Source organism: Vidua chalybeata, chromosome 15 (genome assembly GCF_026979565.1).
Source record: "Vidua chalybeata isolate OUT-0048 chromosome 15, bVidCha1 merged haplotype, whole genome shotgun sequence".
Taxonomy (NCBI): Eukaryota; Metazoa; Chordata; class Aves; order Passeriformes; family Viduidae; genus Vidua; species Vidua chalybeata.
The window spans coordinates 17,812,926-17,829,762 of record NC_071544.1 but is presented as its reverse complement, the minus strand read 5'-3'; the positions used below and the strand labels follow the sequence as shown (position 1 = coordinate 17,829,762).

Sequence of the window (16,837 nt, the reverse complement as noted above, 5' to 3'; positions counted from 1 at the left end):
TTGTGATCACTGCAGTCTCAGTCTCAGTGCAGTTCTGCTGCTGTTGAATTCCAGTGCTGGCCCATGGAGTTGGTGTGTTAAAGGGTCAGTGTTAACACAACACATTTTTGGGCAGTATCTTGGCTCTTGGTGAGTTTGCAAGGTTCAGAAAATGAAAAGCCTGCTTCCAAGAAAGGTAAAGCAGCTCTGGGGATGCTGAGATCTGAAACAGAACCCACAGAAGCTGGAAAAGACTTTTATTGTTATCGAGTCCCAGCTGTGCCTGATCCCCACCTTGTCCCCAGCCCAGAGCCCTGAGTGCCACCTCCAGCCCTGCCTTGGACACTCCAGGGATGGGGATCCAAACCTCCCTGGGCAGCCCCTTCCAATGCCCAGCCACCCTTTCCATGGAGAAATTCCTGTTGATGTCCACCCTGAGCCTCCCCTGACCCAGCTTCTGGACATTTCCTCTCCTCCTGTCCCTGTTCCCTGGGAGCAGATGCCAAATCCCACCTGGCTGCTCCCTCCTGTCAGGGAGTTGTGCAGAGCCACAAGGTCCCTCTGGAGCCTCCTTTTCTCCAGGCTGAGACATTTCTTGGGATGCACTGAAAATTAAAAAAAAAAAAAAAAAAAAAATCTAATTCTACTCAGACTTCTGCACTTTACTGTAGAGTGCATTGTTTTGCAGCTGCCCTGGTCCTGGCTCACCTCAGTCTGTGAGCACGGAGTGTGTCCCTGTGCCTTCAGGTTTGAGATGATCCACAGGCTATAAATACAGGCTTTTTGTCATCCAGCAAAGCATAAGCAATTTGTATGGCCCAGGATAATTTGATTCCATATTTTTATGTAAAGTTTGTATTTAAGTACAGAGGTGCTGGCTTCTGTCTGGGTCTTTTTTTTTTTTGTGCCTCTTTATTTAGGGAAGGAAGGGTGAATGAGATTTAAAAAGCAGCACAAAGCTTTGGAAAAGTATGTCTAAATTGATTCATATAGAAATGAATTCTACCCTTGAAGGTAAGACTTTTTGGCTGCTTTACTGGAGCACTGTAATAAATATAAAAGTTTAGAACATATAATTTAATTATCATATTCTGGCCATAAATGCTTTAGGTCTGTAGTACATTTGAAATCCCAAGAGCTCTGGCTGAGCTTGCAGCTGCAACATCAATTACCATTTATCCATTCCAAGAAAGCTTTGCCTGTGCCCTTGAAACCTTTACGTTCTGGAGAGGCTCCAGCGGGCGCGCGGCCGCTCCGGCGTCGCTCCCGGTGATGCCAAGATGGGAGCGGGCGCCATTTCACAGCAGGGCCAGGGCTGGCCTCGGGGCCGGTGCCTCTGGAACTGCCGGCGGCTCCTCGGTGCCTCCAGAGAGCCCAGCTCGGCGGGATGCTCTGGGGATTTGGGCAGAGCCGCGGCGAGGGGAGGGCTGGGCGCTCCGTGGGGAGCCGCGGCTGCCGGAGCGGCCGTGCTCCGCGTGCTCTGTGGGCAACCTGCAGATTCCTCCTCTCCTTCCGTGCTGTTGGCATTTGCCAGCAGCCTTTGTTTGACTCTGCAAACCCACGAGTCCTGCAGCCAGCTTTAGCTGTGGCACGGGATGGTAAACGGGGTGTTCTGCAGGTGGGGGATGATCCCGAGGATTTGCTGCTTGACGCGTCTCTCGTGTTTTAAATGTTTCTGTTAGAACCGTGGCAGCCCCCAGCAATATTTTCTGTGGCAGGGTCAAGAGGAGGGACAGTTCCTGCCCACCAGGAGTTTCTGTGCCGTGAGGTTCTGGCTCTGGCAGTGAAGGAAATTCGGCCGTGGCCTTCCGGAGTGACACATCCCTCACGGTGGCATTATCTGGGCCGTGTCATAGGCATGTTGCACGAAACGAGACCGTTAGTTCAAAATCTGATTTCCTGGCTTATCGGGGTTTTTAATACAGTGTTTATCTGGATGTGCGATAAAGGAAACCGTGTTAATCGTCCTGCTTCTCAGAGCAGCTGGAAACCAGAAATGCTGGGGGCTTTTATTTACAGGCTGTGGTTAAATACTCCAGAGTAGATTTTTCATTTGTTACGGCATCATTGTGGACGTGCTTGTCGTCAAGACCTGCACTCCTACCGAAACCATCCAGGCCTCCATTTCAAACAGAAAATAGGAAAGAGAACTGAAGAATGGGTGGGTCTGTAAGGAAGTTATGTGAGGGAGGATTTGTGGCTCTATGAGCAGTCAGCACCCCAGGACACCTTGGCTTGGGGTCTGTCACCATGTGCTTTGTGCCTCTGCAGTGGCTCTGTGCCCCCTCTGTGGCACCCAGCCAGCCAGGGCTGGCTCTGTGTCTGCAGAGTTCAGGCAGCCCGGGAGGAAAACCTGGGTTCTTACCAATTCTCATTCTCTTCAAAATGAAGTGAAAACATTTCAAGAGACAGAAGAAACTAATGGTTCAGGTTCACAGCAAAATGCCTTTCTGGAATTATTTCAAATTGGCAAACACAGTTCTATTTCAATAGTCATGACGAGTCTAATGTCAACAGTCTTGGATTAAAATTTCTTCCTGCTTGAACTCAAGACTACTTCCCTGCCTAAGAGGATATAAAAATAATTAATAGTTTCTCTAGTTAATGAAGAAATAAATAAACAATTCAAAAAATGTAATCAGGCAGTGTCCACAGCCTAGTGTTTACATTGTTCTCATTGCTGGAAGATAAGGAGGAGGCCCAGATGGCAATGACATTGAAAATGGTTTCTTTACTCTTAGTTTGGTGATACCACTTACACCAATAAGTAACTTGCTTTTAGGAGTCCGTTGATGTGTGGCAGGCCACGTTTTGGTGTCTGGGTGTGTCAGCAGTGACCTCCTGTTTGGACAGCATGTGATCCAGGCTGGCCATCCCTTTCACACACTGGTGGAAAGGGGTGCAGGCTGTAGGCTGGAAATGATCAGTAATTTTGGTTCCTGAAAGTGTTCTCCTTGCCATTGTCTCACTAGAGTTGTTTTTCATAGGATCACAGACTCATGGAAGGGACCTTAAGGATCATCCAGTGCCTCCCCTGCCATGGCAGGGACACCTCCCACTGTCCCAGGTGTTCCCAGCCCTTCCAGCCTGGCCTTGGGCACTGCCAGGGATCCAGGGGCAGCCCCAGCTGCTCTGGGCACCTGTGCCAGGGCCTGCCCACCCTCACAGGGAGGGATTTCTTCCCAAGGTCTAATCTAAACCCGCTCTTGGAAGCTCAATACTTTTGTGATTTTCATTTAGTAATTTTCATTTCATTTCGTGATTTTCATTTAATAATGCAAAGTAACGAGGGTGCTGTATTTCTTCAGTTACATTACAGTGCTGCTGGGTTCAGCGTGTGGGGCTGTGCCCATTCTGTGTGCGGGGCATTTCTGCCCTTCACAGCAAAGAGAAGAAGAAGAGAGCCCAGCAGATGTTCTCCTCAGCAGTGCCCCCTGCACTGGGACAAGGTTATTTCTCCACGCTGTGACTCCCTCCTCCCCTGCATCTGCTCCGTGGCCATGGCTGGGGCAGGGCCAGAGCCTGGTGCTTGCTGTCCGTGTGTCCCTGTCCCTGTGTCCCTGTCTGTGTATCCGTGTGTCCCTGTCTGTGTGTCCCTGTCCCTGTGTCCCTGTCTGTGTATCCATGTGTCCCTGTCCATGTGTCCCTGTCTGTGTATCCATGTGTCCCTGTCCGTGTGTCTGTGTCCCTGTGTCCCTGTCTGTGTGTCCCTGTCCATGTATCCATGTGTCCCTGTCCATGTGTCCATGTCCCTGTGTCCCTGTCCATGTGTCCCTGTCTGTGTATCCATGTGTCCCTGTCCCTGTGTCACTGTCCGTGTGTCCCTGTCCCTGTGTCCCTGTCCGTGTGTCCCTGTCTGTGTATCCATGTGTCCCTGTCTGTGTATCCATGTGTCCCTGTCCGTGTGTCCCTGTCCGTGTGTCCCTGTCCGTGTGTCCATGTGTCCCTGTCCGTGTGTCCCTGTCCGTGTGTCCCTGTCCGTGTGTCCCTGTCCGTGTGTCCATGTGTCCCTGTCCGTGTGTCCCTGTCCGTGTGTCCCTGTCCGTGTATCCGTGTGTCCCTGTCCGTGTGTCCCTGTCCGTGTGTCCCTGTCCGTGTGTCCCTGTCCCTGTGTCCCTGTCCCTGTGTCCCTGTCTGTGTGTCCCTGTCCGTGTGTCCCTGTCCCTGTGTCCCTGTCTGTGTGTCCCTGTCCGTGTGTCCCTGTCTCTGTGTCCCTGTCCCTGTGTCCCTGTCCCTGTGTCCCTGTCCGTGTATCCATGTGTCCCTGTCCCTGTGTCCCTGTCCGTGTATCCATGTGTCCCTGTCTGTGTGTCCCTGTCCGTGTGTCCCTGTCTCTGTGTCCCTGTCCCTGTGTCCCTGTCCCTGTCCGTGTATCCGTGTGTCCCTGTCCCTGTGTCCCTGTCCGTGTGTCCCTGTCTGTGTGTCTGTGTCCCTGTCCCTGTGTCCATGTCCCTGTGTCCCTGTCCGTGTGTCCCTGTCTGTGTGTCCCTGTCCCTGTGTCCCTGTCTGTGTGTCCCTGTCCGTGTATCCATGTGTCCCTGTCCGTGTGTCCCTGTCTGTGTGTCCCTGTCTGTGTGTCCCTGTCCCTGTGTCCCTGTCTGTGTGTCCCTGTCCGTGTATCCATGTGTCCCTGTCCGTGTGTCCCTGTCTGTGTGTCTGTGTCCCTGTCCCTGTGTCCATGTCCATGTGTCCCTGTCTGTGTGTCCCTGTCCCTGTGTCCCTGTCTGTGTGTCCCTGTCCCTGTGTCCCTGTCTGTGTGTCCCTGTCTGTGTGTCCCTGTCCATGTGTCCCTGTCCCTGTCCCTGTGTCCCTGTCCCTGTGTCCCTGTCCCTGTGTCCCTGTCTGTGTGTCCCTGTCTGTGTGTCCCTGTCCCTGTGTCCCTGTCCCTGTGTCCCTGTCCCTGTGTCCCTGTCCCTGTGTCCCTGTCCCTGTGTCCCTGTCTGTGTGTCCCTGTCTGTGTGTCCCTGTCCATGTGTCCCTGTCCCTGTCCCTGTGTCCCTGTCCGTGTGTCCTGCTGCCCAGGCTGTGCTGTGTCCATCCCCCAGCAGGACCCCGGGCCAGGAGCCCTCCCCAGCGCCGCTGCCACACCCTCCCAGGTGCTGCAGGTGACCCTTGAGCCGGGGTAGAAGTGTCTGGTGAATGATTAACCCTGCAGTGGCTTTAGTTAAACAGCTTGATTTCTGCAGAGCTCGTTACTGGGGCCGCATCTTCGTTAAGCCCATTTTGCCCACTTCATTAAAATTCCCGTTTCACCCCCTTCATCAAGGTTTCCCATTTTGCCCCCTTATGTTCCATTGACTGGCAATGATAAGCACACCTGTACAAATAAATAAAATCAGATTATATATTAATAATTTCTGAAAAATACATGGGAATGTACTCAGTTTAGTACCCCATACCAATACCTTGCCTCCCAAAATGAAATTTAATCAAATTTTTACCGATTTGGAACTCTGAAAACTGGGAGGTTTTTCCCTCTCTCATCTGTGCTGCTTGATTTTTTTCTTTTATCTAGATAAGACTCGCAGTTTATTAGGGTTTTGTTGAGCTGAAAGCAATTTCTGTAAATACTGAAAGATACTCCATTATTATATTATCTCAGAGTGTAATTTCCCTGCCTTACCTCTTCCTTAGGAAGTGGTCATTTGCCTGTTGCTGTGTATAGCTTTATAGGGGAGAGGTTTCTATGAAATGTCAGCCTGGTTAGCTGTGGCTGCTGCAGGAGCCCTGCTGCCCTGCAATCCCTCCTGGTGCTGTCTGGCAGCTCTCCACACGGTTAGTAAATATTGCCCTTATCTGATACAGCCAGGCTGGGAAGATATGCCTGCAGCCCGGATTAGATTGCTGGCTACTGCTGTATTAATCAATGTAATCATTTATTTTTAGTTTTAGAAGTCATATCATCTGTTTTCTTTCTCATATTACATTTTCTGTGGTGCTGGTGCAGAAAATGAGCCCTGTTTAAAAATTAAAGGTGACTGAAAAGTTTCAGTGGAATATGTTTGGCGCTGTCATGGTTTCCCTGACAGCTGATGAATGCTTCCTTAAAAATGCTTTTGTCAGAAATTTGAGATGTATAAAGAGTTTTATTTTTGTATCTAAATTGGCTGTCTTCAAAACTATACATAGAAAGATGTTTCCATCTTTTTAATAATTTTAATGAAGCGAAGTTCTCAAGTTATGAATTCCTTATTTAAACTCATAGCTTCTAGCCTGTACTTCATTGTTTAATCTGAGATATTTGGTCTTAGAAAAGGAGCTATTGGGCCTAAACTTCTAGAGAAAATAAGGCATCTTAGAGTAGCCAGACAGTGACTGCTGCTTGTAGAAGGAGTATTGCTTGGATTTGAGGTAAGTGTTGGGTTTTTTATTTGGCTTTTTTTGCATATGACAGTCTAAAAGTAGAGAAATAAATTTCTTTTTCCAAATGTATCAGTAAGCTGGGGAGAGAAGGAAAAAAACATGAAAGAAGAAAGTAATATGTGTATCACATGAAAGCAAGCAAAGCTTTCAGGTCAAAATTCCTTGTCTGATGATCAGACAGGAAAGCTGTGAGAGAGCAAAGAACCAAGGCTGGCTCTCAAGCCTGAGGTTCTCCTCTCATCTCTGGGCTCCTTCTGAGATCTCCACGGAGCAGCAGAGCCAGAGCCAGCACAGCAGAAACGGATGTGAATCCTCAGCTTCCTTTCCATGAGGTCTCAGCTCGTGCAGCCGCAGAGCCAGGAGCTGCAGCCGGGCAGTTCCGTGCCCCTCCATCCTCCCAGAGCTGTTCCAGAGGTGTGTGCCCCTGAGGCAGGCAGGGCAGAAAGCAGGGTGAGCCTGTAACTACAGGTGTGTGTTCTGTGGACATGGAGGCGTGCCACTGGCTTGGATTCCGTTCTGCCAGGGCTCGGGCACCTCTGGCCTGGTGCAGCCAGAGGGGTTTATCAAAGCACGCTGCTCTTTAGAAGAAGAGTAATTAGCAGGAGAAGCCAGGAAAGCCGTGCCGTGGCTGATGGGCAGGGATGCAGCCCATCGGTGAGCGCTGCTCCAGCTGACAGACGCGTTGTGGGGGCTGGCAGCCTCGTGGCAGAGCCACGGAGGAGACGTGTCGAGCATTCCACGGATACTTCTGAACGCCGAGGAGCGATGTGACAGATTTGAGTTCTTTTCCAAGTTCTGGAAAGAAGCATTCTTCCCTTTGGGAAAAGAGGGGCCTTTTTCTTCCCTTTTTCCTCAAGTTTGACTCATTCTCCTCCATTCCTGCTGCCAGCCTTTCCTACTGAGGGCTTTGCACCACCCTTGTTCTGCTCTTACTCTGCTCTCCTCTTCCCACTGCTCTTGCAGCACGTTGAAGCTGTTGCTGTGTTCCTGTGTGGTGTTTTCTCTTCTGCCCAGCCCTCTCTGCTCTGAGACACAGCTCAGCTTCTCCCCACCTCAGACATTGCTTTTAGGGGGTCTGCACATCCCGTAGGTCTTTGCCTGCCTGTGCTGTCTCATTTTTCCCCCTAACGCAAGTAATTGTCGCTTCTCTCTGCCTTCTGGTTCCATTTCTGTCACAGTGAGAACTTCATTGACACATTTATTGTGGTTTGACTTTGATCCCTCTGTGTTTGAGTGGGAGGATCCTGCTCCTTGTCTTTTGATTGCTTCAATCCCTATAGGAAAGGACAAACACAGTGGCAAAGTCCTTTGGCTCACTGATGGGATGTCTCTCAGGTGCACTCTAGGGATGGGACATATGGACCTGTGCAAAAGCAGAGCTCCCAGGTGTTGGAATGTCTTAATTTGGGATGGAATTTTAAGGTTTGCGTGAGCGTGTTGGAGCTGTGGGTTTTTTTTTAAATGTGTGACCAAATCTGGTCAGACTTCCTTTAGGAGGGGAAAAGGAATTTTCCATGCAAAAGCCATCCCACATACAAATGCTAAGCCCACATCAGGGAACGTGGATGGTCTGGAGAGTTTCCAAGGAGAGGCACCAAAACCTTAAATAAAAGTGTCATTTTTCTAGCTTCATCTGGAGAGTGGCTGGAACCCTGGTGAACAGGATTTTCTGTGAAAATCAGTTTCAAATGAAGCAGGCAGTATAGAAATCATGTTTTAGGAGTTTCAAAATTAGTTGGAAATCACAGAATAGCTGAGGTTGGAAGGGACCTCTGGAGATCATCCAGCCCTACCTCCTGCCAAGGCTGGGTCACCCGGAGCAGGGGACACAGGAACGTGTCCAGGTGGGTTTGGGATGTGTCCAGAGAGGGACACTCCATGACCTGCTGGGCAGCTGTGCCAGTCTCTGCCACCCTCCATGGAAGGAGGTTCTTCCTCACGTGGAGGTGGATGAACTCAACAGCTGGGCCTTTCCAGGGCTGTGAGGCAGTGCCTGGGTGGTCTGTGAGAGCACGATTGGTCTATGAGAGCACAATTGGTCTATGAAATCATGGTTGGTGTATGAGAACATGGTTGGTCTATGAAATCGTGGTTGGTCTGTAAGATCACGGTTGGTCTGTGAGATTGTGGTTGGTCTGTAAGGTCACGGTTGGTCTGTAAGGTCACAGTTGGTCTATGAAATCGTGGTTGGTCTGTAAGATCACGGTTGGTCTGTAAGGTCACAGTTGATCTGTAAGATCGTGGTTGGTCTGTAAGGTCACGATTGGTCTGTAAGATCATGGTTGGTCTGTAAGGTCACGGTTGATCTGTAAGGTCACGGTTGATCTGTAAGATCACGGTTGGTCTGTAAGATCGTGGTTGGTCTGTAAGGTCGTGGTTGGTCTGTAAGGTCACGGTTGGTCTGTAAGATCACAGTTGGTCTGTAAGATCACAGTTGATCTGTAAGATCGTGGTTGGTCTGTAAGATCATGGTTGGTCTGTAAGGTCACGGTTGATCTGTAAGGTCACGGTTGATCTGTAAGGTCACGGTTGGTCTGTAAGATCACGGTTGGTCTGTAAGATCACGGTTGGTCTGTAAGATCGTGGTTGGTCTGTAAGGTCGTGGTTGGTCTGTAAGGTCACGGTTGGTCTGTAAGATCACAGTTGGTCTATGAAATCGTGGTTGGTCTGTAAGGTCACAGTTGATCTGTAAGATCGTGGTTGGTCTGTAAGGTCACGATTGGTCTGTAAGATCACGGTTGGTCTGTAAGGTCACAGTTGGTCTGTAAGATCACAGTTGGTCTATGAAATCGTGGTTGGTCTGTAAGATCACAGTTGGTCTATGAAATCGTGGTTGGTCTGTAAGATCACAGTTGGTCTGTAAGGTCACGGTTGGTCTGTAAGATCACAGTTGGTCTATGAAATCGTAGTTGGTCTGTAAGGTCACGGTTGGTCTGTAAGGGTGCCATGGAGCTCTATACAATCAGCCCCCGAGCTCTGGCCCAGCACTGCTGGGTCAGCCCTGAGGATTAGGAGCAGCTCCAAGGTGATTAGGAAGGATTGTTTGTTGTTCTAAGAGGGATTTGGGTTTTTTTTCTTAACAAACCAATCCTTCGTTTGTAGCTGGGCTGGGTGTTTACATCCAGGTCCTGAAATGAGGAATACTTCTCACTCTTCTCCTAAACTGCTGGGGTGAAAGGATCACTTGTTGCTGTGAATATTTGTTGCTATATGGCCCAATTTGCACAGCTTCTTGCATAACAGTATCCCAGTAGGAAAGGCGGTGGTGGTGCTGGGAAGGGAGCCCTTGTGCAGACTGCAGGGAATGTGGCAGTAATGGAAACAATATGGAGTAAGAGCGTGTTTAAAGAGTCAATTTTAAAGGCTGGGATAATTGTGCAAGAAACTTGGCTTCAGAAACGTGTAAGGGAAGGAATCTTGATGCAGCCAAATAGGCTGTGAAAAATCCATACAGCTTTAGTGGGGTTTTACAGAAATCCTTGTTTAACTGTTTCTGGTGCGCTCTGTGTGCAGAACTGCCCCACCGAGGGTGGGGACAAGCTGTTCCTGGCAGGTACGAGCCCTGCGCTCGCCTCTATCCCAATTAAAGGTATTTTTCTGCTTTGTTTCAGCCCTGGAATGAGGTCAGATGTAAGCTCTTCTCCATCCACAACCTCAACAACTACGGGACCACCTCCCAAGCTCTGCCTGGTGTGCTCCGACGAGGCCTCCGGGTGCCACTACGGTGTCCTGACGTGTGGCAGCTGCAAAGTGTTCTTCAAAAGGGCAGTGGAAGGTAGGACCTGCTTGTTTGCTGCTTATAAATATAAGATCCTCACGCACATCATCCATTTTCAAGCCCAGCATCCATGGTTTTGCCAGAATCCTACTGAACATCCCATCCATTAGATCACTGATCTTGTCATAGTAAATCACATTGATAATGGTGCATTATGCAAAGCATGGATTCCATTCACATTGATAAAATGCTCCCATTCACTCTGTGTAAAAGAATTTATTGTTGTTTTGGCTTTTGTCTCTTTCATTTTCTTTCACTGTTGTTTTTGTTTATTTGTCCCATTTTTATACAGATATTTGTCTGTGTGCAATAGATTTGTAAAGGTTGTGATTTTTCAATTTAAGGTTAGTTGGTTTGTGTAGAAAACTTACATGGAACTTGGTAAATCTGTTGTGTGTGAGGTTATTGTAGTTTTCCTGTAAACAATGTTGGTTGAATTGCATCCATGTCCCTGGGTGTTATTTGCAGGGACACTGGGTACCAGGGACGCGTGTGGGATTGGATCACTGAGATTTCTGTCTCGTTGTGATTAGAGAAAATCATGATGGAAAACAGAGATGATGGAAAACTAACGTGAATAAGGGCTGTGTGATTTTTGGGTGCGTCAGTAGCCATTTTGTAAGGGACTAGCTTGTACCTCAAGATCTGACTGTGCTTCAGTATCACATGCAGAAAAACTGGAGCATATTTCCAGTGTTTCTGAGAAGATGGTGATTCCTTAGGTCTGAAGAACATCATTCTTAGTTCTGGCCCTCAGGGTTTCCTGTCTTGTGCCTTCCTCGTGCAGCCCTCGCTGAAGCAGGCTCTTTCTGCTGACACTTGACAAAGACAAGCCACCCTTCAGCCCCCAGAAGCAGCACTTCCCCCAGCTCCTGGCTCACCGGTGCCATGGGGAGCTCCATGGAAGGGCAGAGCCCCTCGGAGGGATCAGGGAAGTCAAGCTCATGTCCTGGTTTCTGCTGGTCACAAAGGGGTGTTGGCTCTGTGGCAGCTGAAGTATAACAAGGCAGTATGAGCTCACGTGCAAAGCAAACAATCATCTGTACCTTTGGTTAAAACATGGTCACCAGAGATCCCTCAGAAGACAATTTATAGGGCAGCTGGAGAGGTGCCATAGCCATGGGTTTGCCTATTCTCAAGCTTAAATAAATCACAAAAGTATTGATACTGGAAGGAATCACCCCAGTGATTCCTTTTGGGTTTGGCACACCATAAATCAACTGTTTTGATACTAAAAATGTAAGCAGGCTTGTGGCAATCAGTTCCTCAAGGCTCACCTCCACTTCCATTTTGACTGTGCCACAAATTATCCCACTTTTCACAGAATCCCAGAATCATTAAGGTTGGAAAAGACCTCCAAGTTCATGAAGTCGAGCCTTTGATTGATCACCACCATGTCAGCTGGGCCACAGCACCAAGGCCTGAGCACCCTAAACCCTTCCATTCAATGACACGGGTGTTTGCAGGACTGCTTCCAGGATCCCTTAGTCCTAGTCCTCACTTTAAGGAACAAACAATTTGGTTTTATCTTTTATAGGCATTTTTCTTATTAGGAACACATGTAAAAAGAATTTGTTTCTGCAATATCCTTTTTATTAGTGGCTGCCAGGCACCTGTTAGTGCTCAGATCAAGCTGACTCTGCACACTTATTATCCGGCCTTTAGCCAAAGCCCTTTTTTCCACCTTTGCCTCCAGGCCTGTGTACTATGACAGAAATAGTCACAGAAACTGGAAGTGTCAGTGTCTAGGAAGTCAATATAAAGTGCATTTTTTCAGCAAAGAGTAAAACCAGAGAAGAGGATGGGTGAAGGTGGGACAGCAGCTGTCGATTTATGTGCAGTTCTTCAGGCAGACAGGCCTTTTCTTCAGGAGCCCAGGCTGGCCAGAGAGAGCATTTTCCAGTTCTGATTTGTGGTGTTTCAGAGCCCAGCGCCCTCGTGACTGAGTTTCTCCAGCCCCAGCCCCGCTCAGCTCCCAGCCCTTCACCCAGTGTCCCAACCTGGATCCTCCCCAGCTCCTCACACCTCCCTCCCTGCAGACTCCCCAGCACCTCTCCCTCCTGCTCTGCTCCAGATCAGCCTTGTTCGTCAGCACTTTCCATTCCATCTTCCAAAGTCCTTTGTCTGCAATTCCCAACCTTTTTCTAGGCTGCTGTGCTCAAATGGGCACAGAGCTGTTGGTGCCACAGTGCATCAGAGCCCTGGCGCCAGCGGGGCTGTGGGCAGCACGGGGATGGGCATGGAGATGGGGATGGGATTGGCCAGCCTCTGAAAAATGCCCCAGTGTGCCCCAGACCCCCTGGAAACTGCTGCATTGGCTCACTGCTGTTTTTTAGCAGAGTGTTTGTGCAGTGTCTGGGTTTGAGCAGCACAGAGAACCGCAGCGCGTTCCTTTGGCCTCTGGCACGTCCCTGGGCAGCAGGCGGGCATGGAGCACCAGCTTCCCTTCATTCTCCCCCAAAATGGTCATGTGGCAAGAGGCTTTGGTGTGGTGTAATACAAAGAAATAGTGTAGCTTGGTCCTAGAAAAGGCAAGGATAGGTGAGCAGTAAATAAAAGAAACCGAGCGTTTGTGGAGAGGAAGCTCTTGGTTAGGAACAGAATGGAGCAGCTCAGGAGCATCCTCACCTGAAGTGTCTGTACTGAGCTGTGAAGCTGTGGTCTCATCAAACAGCACGGAGGGACGTGGAGCTGTTGTCTCTGCTCCACTGCAGTGCTGCCACTTGGGCATCAGTTTCCTGTGTGTTCCTGTGTGTTAGGATGCTGTTGGCAGCCAGCATGGGGAGTGGAGGATCTGTTGTCTCAATTAACTAAACACAAAGCTGGCACAAGGGTCAGGAAGGCTTCTCTTCCCCGAGTGGAAGAGGTGGGGGGGGTCATTCAGAAAAACATTCCTTGGAATATCAGCTTGAGACGCTTCACAGGAGAAGTTTGGCCAAAGCCATAGGAATGAACTCTGCATGCCCATAATTTTCACAGCTGACTTGTAAGAAATTCCTTCTCCAAGCTGTTTTCCTGTGAGAAACTCTTGGACTCTGTTGTTAATAACTCAGTATTTGGAAAATCTGTTTGTTTCTCACAATATTGTACTGTCAGTACTTTGCAATACAGAGTAAAAGCCCAGGCTGCAGCTTTCTGCCCTCTGGAAAAACATGCTCCTTGACCCCTGTCTGGGAGAAGGATCTATTCTTTGGTAATACCTTTCCCTAAATAAGTTACATTCAGACATTCATTCACATAACTCATATAATTAAGAATAGATACTTCTGTTGCCCTGCTCTAAACAGCTGAGAAATACAGTTATTTTAATTTATGTACTTAAACTTGTCATGTTTTCAGGGCCAGTTTTGCTCTGAATCTGCAAATCCATAAAAATGTCAGAGAATTTGGTTTGTCCAGGTGAGGCTGTAAGTTACAGGAAGGTTTTATGACTGTCCAGCTGATGAAGCTGTGTCTGTGCTCTGTAGAAATGTTTACAAGTGTTTTCTGAGAACGTGTTTGTGCACATTATTTATGTCTCACGTCAGGCTATTTAGAGAAATGGGAAACCTGCTGTAGAAGACAGTTTTGGTAAATGCAAGGGGGAATAGTTTTAAAACCAGAAATTGCCTGGTGTTAACAAACAGAAAATAATATTTTTACCTAAATGTATTGGCTTTGAGATCTAAACATGAGAAATGGGTTTGGACTGGTGAAGTCAGGTGAGCACGGATGTTTCTGCAAGGCACGCCGTGCAGCAAGGGAAGGTTTTTGGTGGTCCTGGCTGTCACTGAGGGAAGGGCTGAGTGGGTCTGTGCCGTGGGGAGCTGACGTTTGTCTGTCTGTGTTTGTGCCAGGGCAGCACAACTACCTGTGTGCCGGCAGGAACGACTGCATCATCGACAAGATCCGCAGGAAGAACTGCCCCGCCTGCCGCTACCGCAAGTGTCTGCAGGCGGGCATGAACCTGGAAGGTAACACTGCCAGCTGCCAGGGCACTGCTGGGGCATTGCTGGGGCACTGCTGGGGCACTGCTGGGGCACTGCTGGGGCAATGAAACTGCCAGGGCACTGCTGGGGCACTGCTGGGGCAAGGAAACTGCCAGGGCACTGCTGGGGCACTGCTGGGGCAATGAAACTGCCAGGGCACTGCTGGGGCACTGCTGGGGCAATGAAACTGCCAGGGCACTGCTGGGGCACTGCTGGGGCAAGGAAACTGCTGGGGCACTGCTGGGGCAATGATGGGGCACTGCTGGGGCAAGGAAACTGCTGGGGCACTGCTGGGGCAATGATGGGGCGCTTCTGGGGCAAGGAAACTGCCAGGGCAATTCTGGGGCACTGAAACTGCTGGGGCAATGCTGGGGCAGTGCTGGGACAACTGCCAGGGCAACTGCTGGGGTAACTGCTGGGGCAATGAAACTGCTGGGGCACTGCTGGGGCAATTCTGGGGCACTGAAACTGCCAGGGCAACACTGGGGCACTGCTGGGGCAATGATGGGGCAACTGGTGGGACAACTGCTGGGGCAACTGCTGGGCAACTTGGGTCTGTGCTGCGTTCTGTGGGCATTGTAACGAGACACAGCAGGGTTGGTGCTGCAGCCTCTCCTGTCTGGGCTCACTTGCTGGCTCTGTGTGTTCAGCACAAGTGAGTCACGCACACAGACAGGGGCTGTCCTTCGTTCCTCTCAGCACGTGCATCTCATGGCCTTTTCATGGAATGTGGGACAGCAGAACTCTTGGAGAACACCTGGAGGGAGGGGTAACCCCTGTAGGAGGGTGTGCTGCCTGAGTGACCTGACACAGACCGTGGAGCACAGGGATGGGAATGGGGTTACATCTTCCAGCTGAGGAAAATTGAAATACTTTTTTTTCATGCTGTGGATACTTCTTAAATATCTGTCAAAATTTCTCTAGAAAAGGTTGGTTAAATTAAACATACCACTACATGATTCTCTGCTGAGTCCTGAATGACTCCTGAGAATCTGAAGGCCACATCAACCAGAGATTTATCAGCAGTTGTAAAATGGCATAAAACACTTTTATTAGTGTCAGCTTCGTTTTATGTTTGCTATTTTTCCCTGAGCAGCAGAGATTAACGCAGCACTTACTAGTGCAGTTATCCTAGCAGTACGTGTATAATCAAAATTGTCAGATAAAATAAAAATGTCAAAGATGTATTTGTCAGCTCCAAGGATGAACAGAATTTCATTTCAGTCAGTGCTAACATCCTTGATGAGGTGTAAGTGATAAGTTAAAGAGATCAGTGAAGCACAGACTGGTGTCTGTGTTAGCACATCCTTCCTCTTCTGCTCCCAGCCTCCCTCGGGAGGACACAGCTCCACTTCTCCTGGGCTGCAGGGGACTGGACCTGCCCTCCCAGGCACATCCCCCCTCAGGGGAGGCTGGCACCTGGCTGCTCCCTTTGTTGAGCTGTTGTCATCATCTGTGTGCAGGAGGGGAGGCCACAGCCAAAACCTGCAGTAGTGGCTTCTGAAATAAATCCCCAAGGGCCGTGGATGGTCAGAGAGTGTCTCCCAGGAGCTGGATTTGGGTTTTTGACACTCCCAGTGGGCTGGACCTCATCCTTCAGAGGTCAGAGCAGGACAGGCCTCTTGCCTACTTCTGGTGTCCGTGGGGACAGGTCACTGCCCTGCCAGTGTGGCTGAGAGCAAGGACACCTAACAGCAGAGCCTAAAGGCACCTTAAATAATGCCAAACCCCACGGGTTTGGTTTTGAGGTGGGAAAGAATGCAATTTGATTAAGGTTGATTTCTGGTTTTTTCTCTTCAAAGTTGTTTTCAAAATACATCTGTGATATTCATGTATTTACCTTTGTGAAAAAGTGCTCTCACAGTAAGGAACACTCTAACACTCAGGTTTAGTACTCCCACTGTGAGCTTTTCCCTCCCACATCACTTCCAGTGGACACCAGAGTTGCTGCCTGTGGCTCTAGGACGTGGGATCAGGGAATTGTGGAGAGCTTTGGGCTGGGAAGGTCCCCAGAGCTCCTGCAGCCCCTGGCCCAGGTGGCCCCAGGCCGGTGCAGCCTGGCCCTCTGTGCAGCACAGAGAGCCTCGGGCTCTTGTCCTTCTCCACGTGTGGCTCGGAGCCCTTCCAGCGTGGCGTGCCTCAATTTTGGCACAGAGAATCCCAGAGAACAGTGAGGTTTTGGAGGGTGGATTTTGGGGTTTTTTTTATGTTGTTGGAGAAGGTGGGGAGAGGAAAGCTTTTACGGCTGAGAGGGAAAAGGAATCTAGAAACTCAGGAGCACAAAATGGAAGAACCCAGAGTAGTGTGAAAGGGTGAAAAACACCCTGAAAACAAGGAATTTTGGGACAGATCTGAACAGATGGAGAAGTGGTCATGCAGAAAAGCAAACTGTGAGGCAGCAAAAAGTGCAGAACAGACTAAAATCCAGTTTATCTTGTCTATTTTAGGGTCTCAGTTCAGGAATGACTGTTGTTCAAAAGATAATTAAATTTGCATGTTTTTTAGACAGTAATTTCTTTTTGAAAAGGCCCCAGCTGCATCCTCAGTGCATGAACAATGGTTATAGCAAACCAGTGAATGGTCAGAAGAGATCCCAGTGTCCAGCCCATCAGTCCTTGGGCCCCTTGCACTCACCTGACTTCCTGCTGGACTTTTTCCAGGAGCCTGTCCCGTTTTGGGTAGCTCTCAGTTTCTGGTACCTACAGTGGATTTCACTGTTAGGTATTGGGTAGAAAACAAATTTATTTTT

At 49.3% G+C, this 16,837-nt stretch overlaps 1 protein-coding gene across 4 annotated transcripts in view; it reads left to right on the top strand.

Moving 5' to 3' along the window:
- The window catches only part of NR3C1 (nuclear receptor subfamily 3 group C member 1), a 68,339-nt gene that overhangs the window by 30,185 nt on the left and 21,317 nt on the right, over nucleotides 1-16,837 (top strand). For all 4 annotated transcript variants that reach the window (XM_053956376.1, XM_053956375.1, XM_053956377.1 and 1 more), the window contains 2 exons: nucleotides 9,954-10,117; nucleotides 13,957-14,073. In XM_053956376.1, coding sequence (XP_053812351.1) covers nucleotides 9,954-10,117; nucleotides 13,957-14,073 — 281 coding nt within the window. The remainder of the gene's footprint in view (nucleotides 1-9,953; nucleotides 10,118-13,956; nucleotides 14,074-16,837) is intronic.